Genomic DNA, 20,904 nt, shown 5'->3' on the forward strand with positions numbered 1-20,904 from the left:
AAGTAAAAGAGAATCTAGTAGGTTCTGTGATTGCTGTATCAGAAGGAGCGAGAGTGAAGATGAACATGTGGGAGGTTATCAGGGGCCAATCCATTTGGGGGTCTTATTGACCACACACACACAAAAAAAATTTGGTTTTTGTTTTAGCTGAAACAGAGTATCCCTGAGGTGGTTTCACAGAGGCACATGTGTTCCTTCCTGGGTCTCTTGCATAAAGGCACTGATCCCATTTGTAAGGGCTCTATGCCCATAATTTGATCACCACCCCCCTAAGGCTCCACCTTTGAATATCACCTTGTGGATTAGATTTCAATGTTCAGATTTTGAGGGGACAGAAACACTCAGTCTATAGCATCGGGATATATTTTGAGCACAGAAGGAGGATAAGGGAGAGGGAGAACTCTAGATTCAGCAATGGAGTAGATGTTTTAGAAAGCTGAGCTCTGTTTACTGCAGAGGAAATCTGGGGAGGAACATGTTGTGGAGGAATTCCTCATGAGAATTCCATGAGACATCCAATGTAGAGCCCGAATGAATGGTTTATCACAAAGGAAAATGGAGTGTGGAGATGAGCAGCAGCAAGTCGATGGTACCTGAGACTGTGAGAACGGATGAGGGAGGCTGAGCAAGGGTGGGTCTTGTTGAATATCTAGCCTCACTTCAGTACTTTTTTTTTGAGATAGATAGATAGATAGATAATTTTTTAATATTTATTTTTCAGTTTTCGGTGGACACAACGTCTTTATTTTATTTTTATGTGGTGCTGAGGATCGAACCCTGCGCCCCGCGCATGCCAGGCAAGCACGTTACCGCTTGAGCCACATCCCCAGCCCCTCACTTCAGTATTTAAAGTCCAGCAAAATGAATTGGAGTTGTAAAGGAAAATAAGGAGACACAAGCAGGTCAGGAGGGAAGTGGGGAAAAGAGGTGGTCTTACAAAGCCAAGAGAGGAGGCTGTTCTCAGAAAGGAGGAGCCAGTAGTCTTGAATACTGCCAAGAGCCGAAGAAAGATGAGTTTATCAGAGTGTCAAAAGATCTGGCAATACAGAAGTGGTTAGCATCTCAGGTTTGAGTAGAAGTGGAGTATCCATAACTCCTTAAGCAGCTTGGCTCTAAATGGGGTGGAGGGAGCAGAGAAACTCCAGAATTTTAGAGTGGGTGTTCATTTTTTAAGATGGGAGGTTGAGAGTGTATGTATGGCCTCACAGAGAAAAGAGACTGATGGTACAGATGGTGCACATTCACACTTGAATGTGCATAAACAAATCACTTAGGGACCAGGCTTATTAAAATGCAGATTCTGATTCAAATAAAACGAAGAGAAGCGAAATTCCAATTATGATAAAACCTCAAAAGATTCCTCTTTGACCTCTTCATATATCTATCTACACCTCAGATACAGTTAGCAGCAATGCTCAAGAGATACCATCATGAGTAAAATTGCCCAAATAAGCTTTAGTCCTTGAGAGAAAACTGATTAAACTAGTATCATATTATTAATAAATTTGAAAACACAGATAGGTAAAGAGTAGGAAAAGCATAGGAAGATAAGAACCCATATAGTGAGTTGGCAGAGGTACTGACACGACCGAGGCTGCATTGCCAATATAGAGGCTACCAGAAGCCTGTGGCTATTAAGCGTTTAAAATATAGCTGTCATATGTCGAAAATCATGCGGGTTAAATAAAATATGTTATGAACCCATCTGTTAAATAATCATGTGGCTACTGGGAAGTTTTTATGTTATTTGGTGGCTCATATTTTTATTGGATGGTACTGGTCAAGGGAGTCACCCTGATGGGATGACTTTGGAGGTGGAAAGGAGTGAAGGAAGCCACCCCTGGTGAAAGACACAAAACATTTGAATAACTGAAAGAGGTTCCTTGATGGACTGGCACGCTAAAGGCAGGGGAAGAAGCAGGCAAGGTAGCCTTGGTCCAGGGGAAGACCACTCTGGGCCTCCACAGCCATGGCCACAGAAGACATTGTGTGACATTCCCACTGCATATCTTGAGAATGATTTGGGAAAACACCAGCTGGTTCTGAGCAAGGGGGAGACATGGTTGCATTTGCCTATTTGAGATCACTGTGCTTCAACAAGAATAATGTTAGACTATAGGTAGCCTAAATCAGTGCTTCTCGTACTTGAAGGTACATAAATATCTTACGGAGGGACGAGGCTTACTAAAATGCAGATTCTGATTCAGGGGTATGGAGTGGGACTTAAGGGTCTGCAGAAGCTGCCCACAGCACTGTTGTTGGTCCTGACCACACTGCAAGATTCAAGGGCTGGGGTGAGCAAATACCACAGAAGGGTCTGGACTTGTGTAGATGACTCTATTCTCTCTTTCAGAGGATCCTTCAACTACAAGGTTCTAGGATTCTGTTTGAATCACCTGAGATTATTTTATTAGCTTTTCTTTTTCTTTTCTTCTTAGGGAAGACTAAAAGCAAAGAAGATATGGGAACAAAGAAGAGACATTTAAAAGAGAAAAATAGAACCCATTTAATATTAGGAGACAAAAGAGGAAGAATATGCCTTCAGCAAGAAGTGGGATGCTGTCAGAGATACTCTAAAGCTCCCCAACACACACTCTTACTCTCATAATGCACCAGGAAGATGGGATGCGGGAAACCATTTCTCCCTATGACTTCTAAGAAGGAAGTCATGTGAGGTCACACAGGCAAAAGGCATTTTGCTTCTGTATCAGGTTTTCCTGTTCCTGTGCCTTCCTTTCCCTCCCTGCTCAGTGATGCTCCTCTCTGCACTTCTGGTTTCTCATCTTGCCTTACTGCAAATTCCCCAGGAATTCACCTCTCCCAAGAGGAGGTTTCCATGATGGCCAGTTTGGGGGATGGGAGGTATGTTTCTTAAAGTCCAATAAAAATAAACCAAGATGTGGAAGAGGAGACTGTGAGTCCCTTCCTCTAAGTTTCTTTTTCCTTAAATGTTGTCTTTTTTTTTTTGATTATGAATTCCTGAACTCCACTGCTATTAACCTTTTAGAAAACCAGGTTGCATGGTGATTGCATTCATGGTTAAGCAAAGGGAAGACATGTTCAAGTAGAGACAAGGGACAAAGATGCAATGTAATTTAAGCTCTGCTACATTCCAGCCCCTCTCCTTATTTTGATACCACAAAGTTTTCCTTCATTTCCTGTGCCATCTTTACCTAGACTGATTTATATCTTTTTTTCTCAGAACCATAAAGTGTTCATGGACTAAAGATGACAATCTCTTCCTTTGGACAGTTCTTCTTTCATAGGTAAGTTCTGTGGCCCATGCACAATGGTGGCCATGTGTATTGTGTAGTGATAGAAGAAAGGCAGCAGATAAAACTGTCTTCACCTTATGATTATGGCTGCCCCCCAAAATAATATGGCTTAGGAAAAATACAGTAATTTTGTTTTGGTGGCAAGGTTAATAGTAGTTTTTAATGTTTAGTTTTTCAAATAATGGATGATATCATCTTTATAATTATAATACTGCAAACAAAAATTAAAAATAACTGTTTTACATGATGAACATTCTCATCAAGAATGTAAAACAATTTGATGTTTTACCACTTGTAAATTTTCACTGCTGTTAAAATAAATGGGATCTTTGTCATAAATGTGAGATTCTTTGCAGCATCGTGTTGAAAAGTTCATTTTCTTTACTGAGATCTTAGCAAATGTGTTTCCCTATTCTTTGGAGTCCAGTTTATATTACGTCATGTGAAGTGGATTAATCAGCAGGCTTTTCCATTTAAACTAACATACTTTCACTTTCATGCTTTGAGCATCCAACCTTACTACAAACTGAAAACAGAAGTTTTTATATATTTAGCATCATCAACTATGTCACAGCAATGTCTACAGGATAAATTTCATGCCAACTTATTATTTTAGGTGATGGCTGAAATCCTTGACAATCTCAGAACATCACATAAGTGTCTGTTTTAATAGGTTCAGTATCTTGTCACAAAATTTGCATGCATTGGGTTTAAAAATACAGCAAATCTAAATGTTTTAAAATATACATTCTAAATGACTTTTGCTGAATACTAATTAAAATAATATTCGTCATACAAGGAACATTTTACATTACTAAAATGTAAAATTCTTTTGGAGTGTATTCTCCAAGATGTCACAGGATCATTTATTACTGTTATATAACCGATTTTTCAAACCTCAGTACATCTATGTTTTCAGACACAAAGCTGCATTAATATTTATTTGCCTTCTTTCATAAGAAAATTATACAATGAGCTTAGCAGATATTTTGAAAGAATCACAAGATATTCGAAACATCATGAATTGAAACAAATGTGTATTTGAATATCTAATTAATTTTCAAAAATTCCAAGTCAATGAAATTGAATATGTTTTGATTTGAATACCATATGTTGCCATGATGTATTTTTATCCTCATTTGGAAAAAAAACCCACAGAGCAGAGTTAACATTCATTGCTGTGTACTCTCCTCTTTTCCTACAGGAGTAGCAGGTATTGACCAGAGAATTCCTGCAAACATTTCACAAATAACTTCTCTCCTTAGATGCCACTTTTTCACACATAAGTTCCTTTGCAGCTAATTCTAACCTATACTATTTGCTACACGTTATTCCTTAGACTAAATTACTTCTTTCTAAAATCTTTTGATTGTTCTTTTTAGTTATAGATGACAGTGGAATGCATTTTGACATACATACATACATAGAGTACAACTTCACATTTTTGTGGTTGTACATATGTAGAGTTACACTGGTCGTGTATTCATATATGAACACAAGAAAGTTATGAGTGATTGATTATACTGTCTTTCCTATTCTCACCCCCCCTCTTCCCTTCATTCCTTTTTGTCTAATCCAGTGAACTTCTATTCTTCCCTCCTCTCCACTTATTGAGAGCTAACACCCGCCTATCAGAGAGAACATCTAGCTTTTGGTTGTTTTGGGATTGGCTTATTAAACTTAGCATGATAATCTCCAGTTTATCCATTTACTGGCAACGGCCATAATTTCATTCTTCTTTATGGCTGAATAACATTCCCTTGGGTATATATATCACATTAGCTGTATCCATTCATATGTTGAAGGGCACCTAGGTTGTTCCATAGCTTAGCAATTGTGAGTGGAGCTGCTATAAACATTGATGAAACTGCATCACTATAGTATGCTGATTTTAAAATTACTTCTCAGTTGACAAAAATTCATAGGAGTCCTGGAGACAGCAGAGATGCCTTCAAGTTCATTTGCTAACTCCAGAACTTTTGGACAAATTATTTACTCTGCAGGCCTCAATTTCTTCATCAATAAAATGAACACAATGGTCCTCCCTCAGAGAATTAAGTTGAGGATATGCAGGCTGTTTACAGAGCACCTGGCATAAAGCCTGGCACACTCAACATCTAAGAAACAATTCAGATACTTCAGCAGCACCTGTGTAGCTCCCAGCACAGCCTGTTCTAGGGCTTCTGGCTCCTTCCCTGCCTCCCTATCACCTGCCTGTGATTATCTCCAATTTCCCCACCTTTCCTTTCAAAATCTCTTCTCACAAAAATCTGAAGCCCAGTGATAGTTGTGTAATTAACAGAGAATAGCTTAAATCATTATTCTTGTCAGGGAAAAATATAGATGTCAATAGGAATCAAAGTCTCTGATTAAAGGCAGGGCACTCTAACAAAGAACTTCCAGGCCTTGGTGAGCTGGAGGGAGGAGAAAGGAGCTGGGTCCCAGGCCTCTGTAACACTCTCCCACTGCAGTTCCTGCGAACCCCCACTGGAGCTGGCTCTGATGCAGAGATGAAGGAAGTAAGCCCTAGCTGTATGCCTTGCACAGGGGCTTCCAAAAGGCCACAACCAGGGCTTATTTGACATTCCTGCTCCTCTACACTCAGGAAGCAGGCAGAACTGATGAGCCCACCTGGGCAGGCAGGAAAAATATGTAATACATCGTAGGAGCTATTCCATGGGACTCACAGGTTCTGATCAGAATACCCGGAAAGACCCCTTGGATTCTGTTCTGGGTGCTTGGCTTTAAGAGGGACCCTGGAAAACCTCAGTCATCCACCAGAGAGCAAGAATGACCAGGATGCACATAAAACTGGAGGGAAATGTTAACCTGGAAAATGCCAAGACTGATGGCTATCTCTACACACTTAGCAGCAGTCTTGTCCGGGAAGACTGTTCTCAATAGTTCCAAGGAAGAACGAGGGTTGATGGGTGGAAAGTCAAGGGACACTGAGTTTGGCTGAATAAAAACATTAACCTTTATGGACAGGCTGCATCCTAAGACTGGGCACTCCCTGTCACCAAATGATGAAATACAGGCAGAGTGACCCCAGGGTTGGGATAGTAAGAATCACCTTCAGAGGCTGGCTTTGGAATACATATTTTTTTTGTTTGTTTACCTTATAGAAAACTTTTTATTTATAAATAGTTTAAAAATTTCCATTAAAAATAAATTTATATAATAGTTGCAAAATTAAGAACATTACCCCCAAACAGCTGTGTATCCTTCATCCACACTCATCTGTTGTCAACATTTTACCCATTGGCTCTATTGTTTAGACTTTCTCACTTACTCTTTCTCTCAGACTTGATGATTTTTAAAGTCCCTTACTTACTAAGAACTCTGATTCTACATGCTGAGGCTTCTTTCCCGGTACAGATTGAGCACCCCTAATTGACAAATCCAAAATGCTCCCAAGTCTGAAACATTTTGGGTGCTGACATGATGCTCAACAAGTTTTGTATCTCAGAGCTTTGCAGATTTTGGATATTTGGATTAAGAATATTCAGCCACTTCAGTATGCAGAAATCCCCAAATTCCAAAAAAAAAAAAAAAAAAAACAACCTCTGAAATCTGAAGCATTTTTCACAAGGAATACTCAACCCGTGATAGAGTTTTAGAAAAACTGGAATCCTGCTGGTAGTGCTTTTCACTACACTTAGTAGAAAACCTGAACTCCCTAGGGAGTTTGGCCCGGCCATCTCCCTGATCTCCCCTTTTATCACTCCTGTTCTGATCACCAGGCAGCCACTTCACAGGTTTTGCTTTCTTCCTCATATTTGCTAAGATCATCCCTGGCTCAAGGATTTTGCCCTTCCTTAGTTCCTTTGCCCTAAATCCCCAATCCTCTTCACTGCCTTTCACATGGCTGATTGTTCCAACATTCCCTGACCTTCTAAGCTCTCCCTAAAACCCTTAAGTTATTCTTTCACATTTGCTCCTGGGGCCCCATATTACCCTCTGTAATGATCCTACTTGCCTTCTGACTTTACCGTGTTGAGATTTCTTTCAAAGTCCACAGGTAATTAATTATACAGCCATGCTGTACACAGGTGAATTTGTCTTGTGTGTCTTTTTCTAGGATTACTTTTTGTCTACTTGGAGGCTTGGGAACTGCCTCCAAATGGTCCATCAAGTTGGAGGTGGTATATGTGGTTTCATCGAGAGGTCTGAGCCTTTTCCTTGTACATCAATATTCAGGCAAATCTCATTATTTCTGATCACCCTGAGCCTGAGTCCTTGCTTTGGGTGAAGGGCAAATGCTCATGAATGTGAAGCTGGCCTCCTTCACCACTGCAGAAGAACATCTAGAATCCCAGATGATGGACATGGCTGTTAGTTACAAGGCCTGAAGAGAATGGAATAAACCAGCCCCAGGAAAAACAATTGTTAAAGTTTCTGTTTATTCACTTAACTTGGTAAGTAAGAGTAGTTATTTAACAGAGAAAAAGAAATTCACCACTTACTGGGAGGAAAATGCTGATTTTAACAGCTTTCAAAGGATAGCATCCTACAGTTGCCACTAAGTCCATTTATCTGAGAGGTGGTATATGTAAAGAATAAGAGAACAAAATCTAGAGGCAGACTTCCTGGGGTCTGAATCCCAGTTTATGACTTCATTGCTCTGTGACTCTGGGCAAGATATTAATCTCTGTTCCTCAGTTTGCCCATCAATAGTATAAACTACTAATAGTACTAAGCTCTCAGGGCTATTAGAATTAATGTAGTTAATGGAAGTAAAGTACTTACAGAAATACTGAGTACATTAACAGTGCCTACTTCTTTACAGTAAAGCATTTGCTGTTATGTTTTCTTATGTTCCACCTCTAATTAAAGAAGAAAGAAAATTTTATAACTGCAAAATGCCTTAATGTACATTACCCAGTTTTGATCCTAACAATAGCCTGGTGTCTTTGGTAAAAGAAGTTTCTTCTTTGTTCTATAGATAGCCACAGGTTCAGGGTCATGTAGCTGTTAAATGGCTGATTCTAACAAGAACCCGAGTCTTTAGTCTTTAGTCTCTGAGCGTGGTGGCCTCTCTGTTGCAGTCTGTGGTCTCTGTCACTAACCACAGTCATTGGTTCAACTTTGAAACAAATGCTACCTTTTAAGGACATACTGCTTTGTAAGGCTTACAACCAAAAGCCTCTCTTAAACCCTATAGAACAGGAGAATCTTTAAAATAAAAAGGTAGAACAAACTAAGGGCAAATGAAAAGTCTTAATTTGAACTTTAAGCTATTTTCTGACCCAAACAAGGGTACATCACTTTCATTCACACTCACAAACAACATGCAGATAAACACACAGAGACCAGTTATTTTTCCTGTCTCATCTAAGCAAAATGTTGAAAGAAAACAATCCAGGGAAAAATTAGCTTTGCAAAAGTCCTTTGAGTAAGAAAGGCTGGGACTTCTGGTAGCTGTCTCGGTAGGGTACGTCTTTTTATTTTTAAACATGATATACGTAATTTGAGGATTATCTTAAGCCTTCACCAACCATGGCTCTCCAAACTCTCCTCACTATCAGAGGAGGTCCAGCCTTGGCAAGGTTAATGGTGATGCCTTACGGTAATTACTGGGAAAAAACAATAAACATCATTTCATAGTTTAATACCATGATATCATTCCCATCAATATCCTTTTTATTTTCATTTTTGCCCATCACAGTGAGAAAAGCAGAAAGCTTAATTTGATTTACACAGAGAAAAACAACCCTAAATGTACTTTTTTTTTATTGAGGGAGGGGGCTGAAAGGAGAAAAGGTCAACCAGCTGGTTTTCATCTATATGCCATAATTCTCTGTTTAGTTTACACTATTAAACTCCAAAGCTTTTCTTTAATCTTAACTGTTACAGTATGCCTTATTGCAGATTCTATCATGTCGCACTCCTGATAGGGTTTCAGACTTTGGCAAAGCACCATCCCCCAAGCTGGTCCTTGCCATATGGGTAGTAAATACATCCAAAATTTTTTCATTGGCGCCTGCATCATTATGTTTTGTCACCAATGCCTTCTTGGGTTTTCAGTAAATTGCTGCATACACTGTGGTTTGGAGATGCTGAGATGATGTACAGTTTATCTGTACACAGCCGGGTCCTTATTAGGGCTTCTCTGTCCTGCTATCCTTTTGTGGATAACCTTAACAACCGTTTGTTGAAGGTGGCAGGGAAGGGGTGTGAGCAGAGAAATTGCCAAAGGAAATGAAAACAGAAAGCAGGAGCAGCCAGCAGGAGGGCAAACTATTTTGCAGGAGTCCTTAAGCCAGGATGGGGGAAAGAGGAGAGCAGCCCAACTTACCTGATCTGTCTTCATTTTGCGAGTCACATCTTCGGCACAGCTCTGGAATGGTCTTGAGTGATGTGACTGAATACTGAATGGGAAGCCAAAGGAGAAAGGTGTAAAATAGCAAGTTAAAATGAGAACATTCATTCAAATAGGCTGGGGGGAGGTAATAAAAACACAAGAAGAGATACCTGGATACCTGGATGCTTTGGAAGTCTATCTCATTATACCTTAAATAGCAGCATCCTAAGCTTCACCTACAAGCATCTAAGCAGATGCAGATTAAAAAGAGGGCTGCTGACAGTCCTTCTTTAACGAACGAAGTGGGATGTAGCCAGCAGATGCTCCATCTCTCCTCACTTCTGCTACTTGGGAAAGATGGAAGAATTATATGACCGTAAGAACTTCCAGAAGATGGCTATAACATTTGCATTCTGAATTCTCAACTGTGTATCATTATGAAAAACAGAGGAGTTATTATTATTATTATCATTGTTGTTGTTGTTGTTATTATTATTATTTGTGGTGCTAGGGTCTAAATCCAGGGCCTTGATAATGCCAAGCAAGCTTGCATTCTGAATCAGTTTTATACAGGAAGAGCCAAGTGGAGGAGCAACTGGCTTCCAAGGCAGTTAGGGGACAATGCAAATGTCCCTAATGTTGTCACTTATCACAGATTTTATTCTGTAGCATCTGTGGTCTCTGTGGGAAATACCAGAGTAATATCATAAAAAGTGAGAAGAGCATGGTTCTGTGTTTGAAAGCTCATGTGTTTCATGTACAGATTAGTCTGAACTGAAAGAAACCACCTTTCATGCTTAGTCCAAGCACTGACTCAGGGGCTGGCTATCAGGATAACAAATTATGACATAGGAGACACAAAATCAGAAGAGCTAAAACAAATGTAAAATCAATAGCTATGATTTATGGTGAGTACATTTGATGCCAATCAATCTTTCTTTAGAGACAGGTGTTTTAAAACAAAATAAATAGGATGAACTCTTTCTTTAATCAAACGCCAAGCAGGGACTGTCTTCAATTATGCACATACTTTAATTTGTAAAATGCAGCTTACTAAAAATATTTTTGCTCTGTACCTCTAAGAACAATGTTCTGATGTAAATGAGAATGTATCATAAATTACTTCACCAGTGCAAGATTTGGGGGACTTGTGAGAAAACATTTATTCTAGAAGAAAAATGATCACTGGAAGCTCATTAGGATTATTCTAGCATTGCAAGTGAGAAATGCGTAATTAGGACACATTTTTCAATACGGAGGTTCTTTAGTTAGTGTGATTTTGATGGATGAAGCAAAGAATCTTCATGGAGACCTCCAGTGCTTTCTGCAGGCTATCAGCACAGCAAGATGGAGGGGAGGGTGCAGTCGTGCCTATTGTCAGTTTGCCAATTGCACTTCACAAACAAATTAAATTTCCAGTATTTCCAAGTGAAAAATGAAATCTCAAATGACTAATTAGAGAAATTATTCTTACCTGTCTGATGCAATAACATCCTATTTATGTTAGCCATTCCTCAGAGACTACTGGTACTTTAGCAGGTTCACTAGATATGCAGATGGAGGGATGATGGTCTCTTAAACCAAAATGGAAACCCAAAGTGTTTTCCCCTTTTATATAATATTCTTTGTGGCAGTGGTGGGGGGGTCATCAAGGTTAACATTGAGAAGACTTTTTCTTGGTACTAATAAAATAATTTATGTTTATGGCCAAGTACAAGCTCTTGAAGGAATATAGGAGCTTCATGGGACCAATTTATAGAGATTAAATAATTACATAGACTATAATTCAATTAAATTTTTTTTTGTTTCGTTTTCCAAATACCCCATGAATGACTCTTCGACAAATACTCCCCCCCCCATCTCTCTCTTTGCTTTTTTCCAAGGCAAAATTCTAGATAGAGGAAATTTAAGATTGATTGTGTTTAAATATAGTTAGTGACAAATTCAATAAGGTTTGCTCACTGAGTTTAATGAAATACATCTTATTAAAATGGGTGATCTCCTATCTGCATTTCTAGACATATGCCTCCTAGCTTCCATCCCAATGTCAGACATATTAGGATCTCTGATTTATTAGTTGTTGTTCCAATTCTCCCTTTTTGACCACAAAAGCCCACGTGTGCAGTAAGTTTTAATTTGATGAGGTTTGAATTTGAACAGCACCAGCTGCCTAGCTGGTATGGGGATGGGGTCACAGGCAGAGACTAGCCTAACGGAGCAGCCCACTGCCTCAACCTACATCCCTCCCCACCACCCACAGCTGTATAAAATGTCACTTCTTGGAGGCATACATTTGAATTCCTCACATGAGAACTTAGCCACTTGAGGGATAATGACCTTGAAGGAAAAGTCATGTGCTGCTCCTGGGAATGGACATAAAAAAGCACATCAATCTAAGGAAAGGTTGATGCGTTGGCCAGAAAATTAAAGTCTGGGGTAATTTTAAGGATGTGTGGAATGTAAAATCAGCACTGACCTGAACAAATCTGTCATTTTTTACAAAAAAAAAAAAAACACACTAGGAAAAAAAATTTGTATTTGGATAGAGGATCAAACTTAAAGGAACTCTGTAAAGATGGTTAAGATGTGATGGGAAGAAATACAGTGGAAACAATTCACAAAATCAACATGCAAAAAACATTTTCATATTTACAAATTTGGGAATGAGCACAAAACCCAGGAATCTCCCTTGTGAGAGTACATTGTGCTACCATCTGGGAGCTAAAATGGAAGACTTCCCAGGCCTTCATCCCAATTCATAAGACAGATGGCCTTTTATAAGCAGCTGTCAGATGGCCAACTACCTCATTGTCAGGACAATGGCCAGCTCCCAGGGCAGTAAACTATTGTCATTTTGGCCCCATCAGGACCAAAGCCCAATGCATTTTCCTTGTTTGCTGTCCACCAACCCAAGTTTTATAGCCTCTTCTCTTGATTCTTATTATCCTTGGGTGATAAGAAATGAGAGAGGGCTTGATGTTGTTGGAGAAACACTGTGTGTATTTCCTTTCACTAACTTGTCCTAATGTATTCCTTTTCTAGAATCTTCCAGAGGTTATTTTCACTGTGGGAAAATTCTTTCTGATATAAACTTCTTTTCCACTTTTCTACTATGTCTCAAGAAGAGTCCTTGCCAGAATTTAACCAGGTGCCCCAGCTTCTACAATGTCCGTCCATCCAAAGTCTAGTTCTCCCTCTATTCCTTTACTCCAGGTTCCCTCTTGCCTGCAATGATTTATTCTAGCCATGCAAATACCAGGTTCTGTATTTGTCATGCCTTCTCCACAAAGCCCTGGCTGATTGTTTTTTCTCTAGCTGGCCTTTCTCAAGTCTTCCCTTGGTAAATTTCTGCCTTTTCTTGTGTTTGGTTGTTTCCTCTGTATAAGGGTTGGTTCCCATACGTGCTGGTGGGAAAGGATGATGTCTTTGACTTCTACGTGTGCATGACACACAGGGACTAATTAACTGAGGGGAATACCAGGATGTACATACATTTTACTACTCTTGGGCACAATTCTATAGATGTTCAAAAGAGCTTTTTCATGTTTAGGCAGTAAGTGGGAATTTCCTCCAAGCCTTCATATTGGCATTAGAATTAGTTTCCCAAAATACAAATGTGACTTAAGTGTGTTTCCATTTCAAATCCTTCAGGGGCTCTGCACAGCCTATAGGACAAATACCATGTGTCCTAGCATAGCATGAGCTCAGCTACATCTCTCACTATTGTCTACTTCTCTTTTGATTGTAGCAATAAAAAAAATATTTTGTGTTCACCTGTTGTTTTACCTATCTATACCTTTAATATGTGCTATTCCATCTACTAAATGCAATTCTATCCAGATGCAAATTCCCTCTAATTCTTTAAGATTTATCTGGATGTCATTTCTACAATATCTTTTCTGACTCTTCCAGATGGAAGAAAATGTCAGCTTTCAAAATGTGTTCTCTGGACCAGTGGTATCAATACTACCCAGGAATTCATTAGGAACTCACATTCTTGGGAGCCATCCCATAGCTACTAAGTTCAGAACTCTGATTATGGGGCCTAAAATCTATTTTTTACAGCCCTTCAGGGGGTTCTGAGGCATATTGGGGTTCAAGAACTAATGCTCTGTATTTTTTCTTATTTTAGTCATTCATCCATTACAGAATCTATCACAAAACATTTCATCTATAAATTTACATAAATGCTTTCTCTGCTTCTTGAGGGTGTGGTGGCCAACATTTTATTTATCTAAGACACTAAATATTTATTAAAGTGGATTAAATGCATTCATCTAGATAGTTTGTGATTTCAGACTCAGTAATACTAACTGAAGTGACCTTAGAAAAACCTATAATTACAAATGTAACAATAAAATCATGATACACTTAAAAGAAAAATACTCTCAATATGCTAACAGTATGAGTACTCATTGATGTCTAAGTCTTTTGAGTAAAAGATAGTGATTTGTAGCCAGAAGATTTGGATTCAAGGGGCAGCTCTGACATTTATTTAACTTTGTGGTTCTGCACAAATAAGTTATTTCATATCCTGGGACTTAGTTTCCCTATCTGTAAAACACAAACAATTATACAAGATAATATGGGTGAAGCCATTTTGTAAACTTTTATGTGGAGCTAAAAGTTTATCTTTTCTTTGTAGCCTGTTTTCTATGAGTGTCCACAGCCCTTTCTTCACTTTTTGTTCCTGATAGTTAAGTTGATTTTAAGGGTAGAATCAGACATGAGAAATTATGGTGCAGGAAGAGAGGAGGTGAGCTGGAATGAAAGGAAAGATGGTTCGGCCCATCGCAGCATGTTATTTGACTTTTCTTTATTCTTTCTTCACCCAAGAGAGTTTGGGGCTGATGGCCGGCACTGAAAACTCAGCTTCAGACTGCATAGTTGATATGACACAAGAAAATTCTACATACCCCAGTCTATACCAGTTTTGTCACTCTGCCATGCAAAACAGTTGGAGCATGCATGGGATTTATAACAACAGTGAATGATTTCTACATTGGGCTATGGGGATCTCTGACCACCCTAGATATTGTTTGGGACTGACAAGCTTTGGCCCCTATTCCTGAAAATGAGAGCCAGTTGGGTGGACAAGCAGACATTACTCAAATGGAAATGAGCCACAGAAAATGAAAGAACAACACCCCCAGCACCTTTTCAAGCTAGCGACTTTTAAATAACTAAGGCCCCACTAGGTTTCCAAAAGAAACAATTAAGCCTTCCATCCAAACAACCATTATGAAGTTCACGATTTCTCATAGAGCCTTCCAAAATTTAGACAGGATCTTAACAGGCATACAATAAAAACAAGGACAGTAATGTGTACGAGCACAACTGGCCATGAAGGCAAAGACAAACAACCAGAGAGATCTTCAGAGCATACTATTTTTCCAAAATATTGTCGACCTCATCAAAGGCTTGCCCTTCCAATTCAGGAAGAATTTTGCCATGCTCCGTGGCCCTCTGAGAATGTGGCACTAAGTCCACCCCTGCATTGCCAGCCTTCTGTGTTTGCTCACCTGTCATCTTCTCCCACCTCCTGAGCACCATGCCCTCCCAGCCATCATCCCTGCCTCCTTCCCTCCTTCGCCTCTTTCTTGATATTAGCTTCCCTCTGCATCCTATAAAAATTAAGAAGCATCCCTGCCACCTCAGGATGTTCTGCCGCCTGACTGATGATGGGCTTTCCTGCTCTTGGGTTTGTTAGCCATCTTTGTGAAGGAATGGTCTCTGTTCTTATCTCTATTTCCTCATCTCTGCATTTACTCCTCCTGTCACCCTCACATGGTCCTCCCACCATCTCACAGACACTGTGCTTGCCATGGCCACCAAGGGCCTTAACTGGAAAATCCAGTTGGTACTTTCACTCCTCACCTTGCCACTACTGACCAGCCTGTCTTTAAGTTCCTTAAATCCTGTTCCCCCTTTTTGGATTCCTTAGTTTTCTTTTTATGTCTAAAAATTTCTTTAAAGTTTCTTTTACACTAGTTCCCCCAACACACAACTTGCAGGATATACTTCTGTGTAGTTTCTTCCTCAGTACATCTTCTTTTTCCATATTCCGTGTTTTCACAGATGACTTACCTGGCTCCCACAGCTCCCGCCACCACCGTTCCACAGAACAGATAAGGATGGTCCATGTGTTCCTATATCTATCCCACTCTGCTTTAAGTACATTTATTTTCACCAATGGCCTAATTGCCAATAATGAAAAATATTACACTCCACCCTATTTTTAAAGGCATTTGATTTTTGCTCTGGCTCCTTATTTTTATATTTTCCATTTTCCAAGAGTTTTAAATACTTAATAATAATACAATTATTTTATGATAGATCTTATTTATGATGAGTATTTGGGAAAACTCAGTAACTCTTTTGGACCGTTTTAAGAGTAAGCCAGGAAACGGCTATAGGACATCAGCATATAATTTGCCTTTTCTGGATTAGATGCTTCCTAATTTATTTCCTGAAAAGTACTAAGGAAACAAATTTTAAAATAGCATATGATGTTAGAAGAAAGTGTGAGGTTTTTGATAATGTGGGGCTGAAGAAGAGGAATGAAAGGGAATTGGTACACAAGTACAGGACATTGTGAAAACACTACAAAAAAGATGAGTCATTCAAAACAGTTGCTAAAATGAGATCATATTGGGAAGCACTAAGAAAATTTTGAATATAAACAGAGCAGGTCAGATGCTGGAAGGTCAGGGCTGGTAGGACAGTGACACTGGGATGGAGACAGCCAGCATTGGTCACCTTCTAGGAAAGTGGAAGAAAACAGGGTTCATTTTTTCTCTAATGATATTAGCTTCCCTCTGCATCCTATAAAAATTAAGAAGCACCCCTGCCACCTCAGGATGTTCTGTTGCCTGACTGATCATGGGCTTTCCTTGCTAGAGTAGAAGGGCAAGCCAGGTTGTTTGTATCTTGAATATCTTTCTACTCTGTTCCATACCTAAACTCACGTATCCTTTACACACCCCAACTCACGGCTGATGTCCACTTGAGGGGTTCTCCACCCCCTTTCTCAAGGTCTCCCACTGCTGTGAAATGGGTCTTTGCTGAAATGTAACAAAATTGGGGCAAATGTCAGGACACTGAATTGAGTAAAAAGTGGTATGCAAAAAAATCAAAAGAGGGCTAGGTAGCTCAGTGACAATGATGCCCAGACTATAAGGAATCTTTTTTTTTTCCCCCATCAGAATGTAAAAGCTCACTAAAATGAGATTAGTTTTGACCTAAGAATTTTTATTTTTCCATCAGACAGTAATTCAAGCACCTCAGAAAATGAATCAACAAAATTTTATGTGCTTACTCTAGGTTACAATGTCTTGGATCAAAAGGGATAGTAAAGAGGAAGGACAAACATTTCTCTATCTTAATCTCATATGACTTCCACAAAAAATAGTTTCAGCAATTAACAAAAAAAGGTAAATTTTTACCAAAGTTTCAGTCAGGATGATACAGAAAGATAACAAAAGTTCTTGCAAAGAGGAAAAGATTATTTTAATCACTTTTATTTGTATGTGTACTTATGTATGTATCTATATTAACATGTGCACACATGTGGCTGTATGTATATGTGTATGCATATGTACAAGTATATATAGTTATGTATATATGAATGTGTGCTTATATAATATATATGAATTTTCAAGTTTTTACCCATAAAATACAAGGTGATGAGTAAAGATAATCATTATCGTTTTATAGAAGGGCAACTTGAAATACAGTAAAATTAAAAGATTTGCTTAAGTTCCCTTTAGTTGGTTTCATTTTATTCATTTATAATATATACTAACTCCCTTACTACCCAGAAGCAATCTGTAATCACTTCAGTGCCAAATGGGGATAGTGATGGATGAAGTGACTGGTCTTAGGGACACCTCCATTCAACCAAGTTGCTCAGAGGGAAAAGTAATGTGTCAACAGTTCTGTATGTAAGTCCTGATCCTGCCACTTGCCCATCTGTAACCTGTAAAGATCACACCACCTCTGCAAGCCTCAACTTTCTCATCTATAAAGTGGGATGAAAGAAGAGCCTGTCCCCCAGAGGGAATGTGAGGCCTGAAGAACATAATTGACCTAAAGAGTTGAGCTCAGTGTGTGGCATAGTGGGCGAGTGATGATGGGTGGTGGCTTCAACAGATCCCCAGTGCAATGTCTGCTGCATTCAGTCTTGGATATGATACTATTTTTAAGAACAGCAAGTTGGCCCTTCTTAATAAAATAAACATGCCATGGCTCCTAAGAATTCCAGAGGGTTTTTGTTTTTGTTTTAATTCTGGAGGGATCTGGCTCCCAGAGGAAAAAAGAAAGAAATCTGTAAACCCATTTGCAGTGACAGAAAAGCCCTGCTTTGAACCTTGTGTTTATGTGTGTCATCACCTCTCTCTCACAGATTCGCATTTATTGCACAACGTTCTGCCCTTTTGATGGCAGAGTTACAAGAATGTATAGTTTAAAGTCTGCATTTTGCAAAGGATGTGCATTATTTTTGAGTCTGGGAAACTTCAAAATAATTTGGTTGCCTTCTGTGTTTTGTCTCATTAGGTAAAGGGAAAAAAAACTAGTTGTTTTTTAAACCAATATACAGCTTGTGCTTTAATTAAAACAAGAACCAGGCTCATGACCAGAGGGGAAAACCATGAAACACAAAGCCTAAACTACGTAATAGGGCTATGGCTGGAGACTCAGAAGAGGAGTTTTCAACTCCAACATGATTTTTGTAAACATCTTTTTCAAGTGTAATGTGCGTTTTCCTCCCCACTCCTACCATTTAAACAGGAAAGTGGCAAAAGGGCCCTGAGAGATGAAGGTTTATGGAATCCTAAAAATAAAAGCATGTTCATGGGAAATGACATTTCTTTTTATGCCAATAACTTAGCACACTGAAAATATTTTCATTTTTTTTCAATTTTAGCATTTGAATAATTTCCATTTACCCTGAAAGCAGCTGTAACATTCACTTCTCCTAGTTTACCTAAATAGGCTAACAATCATTTCAATATTTATGAGATTATATCTGCTCTTTTTTCCATGAAATCACTGCATAAGAACAGTACAATTCTGGCATACTCAAGGCATTAAACTGAGATGCACTGAATTATATTAAAATAATCTTCTATGCTGTAAAATCAAAGAAGAGCTTGCCTACTTCCAAGGGGATTACCATAGATCAGTATCCTCAGTACTACCAACATTTTGGGTTGGGTAATTCTTCCTTGTAGGGGATTGTATACAACCAACAGGGGAAGTTTCTAAACCTCCCTGGTCTCTCTACCCATTAGATGCCAGTAGTATTTCCCCAGTATGACAATAAAAAATGTGCCAGGTATTGCCAAATATTCTTGGGGTGGGGTGGGGAGGGAAGTAAAAATTCCCCGATGTGAAACACTGTGTTAAACCGCACTCATCTTGTAGAGCCAGTCAAGTGTGTTAACTGCAAGTGAATATTCTGGAGACAGATGCTCCTGACTAGGTGGGGGACATTCAACAAGGTATATAAGATCTCCATGCTTCCTTCCTCCTCTATCAGATGGAGATGATAAGAGCTCCTCCTTCACAGGACTGTTGTGAGGATTGAAGGAGATAATGCCTGTCCTACAGTCAGCTCAATAAACATCAGGCATTATTATTGCTTCATCAATTCTATGTACTTGCAAACTTGATTCAAGCTTAACTGGAGGTTAAATATCCAAATGAAAGAAACATTTAAAGGGGGAAGTCTGGGTGGGGTTACACTATTACAGACGGACATTTTTATTTATGTTTCAGAGTGATCGAGTTATAGAAACTCAACTATTGCATAATCTTGTAGCCTAATTTGCTAAACAGTTTTAGTTATTGCTTAGCATATTTTATCTTTCAAGTAGAGCTTCCTAATTCATCAAAATTATGGGCTGCTGCCAGATGATTCCTCTGTAAATACAACTGCTCTGTTGTGTTTAAAAAAAAAAATCTTGACAGCATGCCTGGTCTTTTCCCTTGAGTTCTTTCTTCACCGTTGGTCATATAAATATTATTGTATTATTCACTGAAATAATAACAAAAGCTACCATTTTTAAGAGTAATTTGCCATGTACCAAGCTAAGTGTTTCACATACATTACTATTTCACCCAGTCCTCAAAACAATCTTAAAAGTTAGGTGAGAATCTCAGAGAGGTGAAGTTAATGTGCTCCAAATCATCCAGCCAGCAAAAGTGAGAACAAGATAGGAACCTAGGCTGGCTGCCTTCAAAGCCTGTGTCCTCATTTTTCTTTCTTTCCTTTTTTTTTTTTTAATATCAATATTTGAACCCAGGGAGACTTAACTACTGAGCCACATTCCCAGCTCTTTTTAGTTTTTCTTTTAAGACAGGATCTCACTAAGATGCATAAGGCCTTGCTAAGTTGCTGAGGCTGGCCTCAAACTAGCAATCTTCCTGCCTCAGTCTCCAGAGTCACAGGCTTCCGCCACCACCACAACCTTATTATCCAATCAAGAGAGCTATCTCCCAATTCTTAATCATAACACAAGTTTCCTTTTCTACAACACTTTCCGTCCTTCCCACATAAGCCCATAGTTTTCATCATTTTCCTTGCTCTTTCACCACTCAAATCAAAATACCTTGAAGGGAGTGGTTATAAAACAACCATTCTCTGAACACTTTCAAGTAATTGAGAGACCAACCACAGATAACAGACAGATATCATGGGAAGAAGGAAACTCACTCCCATTAAATTTGAATGAGGATCAATTAAAACTGTTGAAAGCTAAAATAGGAAAGGTTGAATTAACATTTTTCTGATACAATAATAAAGAAGAATCATCAGATTATATAAAACAGGTGATTCATCAAATTCATCTCAGGAATCTAAATCTGGTGTATAGTATGCATATTTTACTTCAAGGTAATGAGTAAAGCAGAGGAATAAAACTGTTGCAAGAGGTGTGGTAAAGTAAGCTCATCATTTCCAAACAATTTCCAGGGGTGACCTAAAGTTTTGGACCATGAGAGATCAACAGATGATGAAGTCAGATATTGTGAGCTCCTGGAAAGAAAAGTTTTATGTCTAGCTCAGAAACAGCAATGTCCCACCACAGATTTGAGAGCCCAATGTTTCTGGGGCACTAGATGCCAAGATGTCTGTGGGTGTGGCCGAACTGACTGGGTGGCCAAGGATAAGTCACATGGAGCTCGAAGCAAGGCACATGTAGACAATTCACTCAGAGCAGCCCTGAGTGAACCTGGAAGAAGCAGAAAGCTTGTAAGTGTTATAGGAACTTAAAGACTCCTCAGCCACAGTATTACAGAATAAAGTAGAACCTCAAGGCCAGC

General features: G+C 39.0%; 1 protein-coding gene across 1 annotated transcript in view; it reads right to left on the reverse strand.

The window, feature by feature from the left end:
* Window positions 1-20,904, reverse strand: part of Sncaip (synuclein alpha interacting protein) — a 146,696-nt gene that overhangs the window by 50,108 nt on the left and 75,684 nt on the right. Inside the window, exon 3 of the mRNA XM_026396183.2 lies at window positions 9,574-9,646. Within this exon, the coding sequence (XP_026251968.2) occupies window positions 9,574-9,646 (73 nt within the window). The remainder of the gene's footprint in view (window positions 1-9,573; window positions 9,647-20,904) is intronic.

Source organism: Urocitellus parryii, chromosome 1 (assembly GCF_045843805.1).
Source record: "Urocitellus parryii isolate mUroPar1 chromosome 1, mUroPar1.hap1, whole genome shotgun sequence".
Classification (NCBI taxonomy): Eukaryota; Metazoa; Chordata; class Mammalia; order Rodentia; family Sciuridae; genus Urocitellus; species Urocitellus parryii.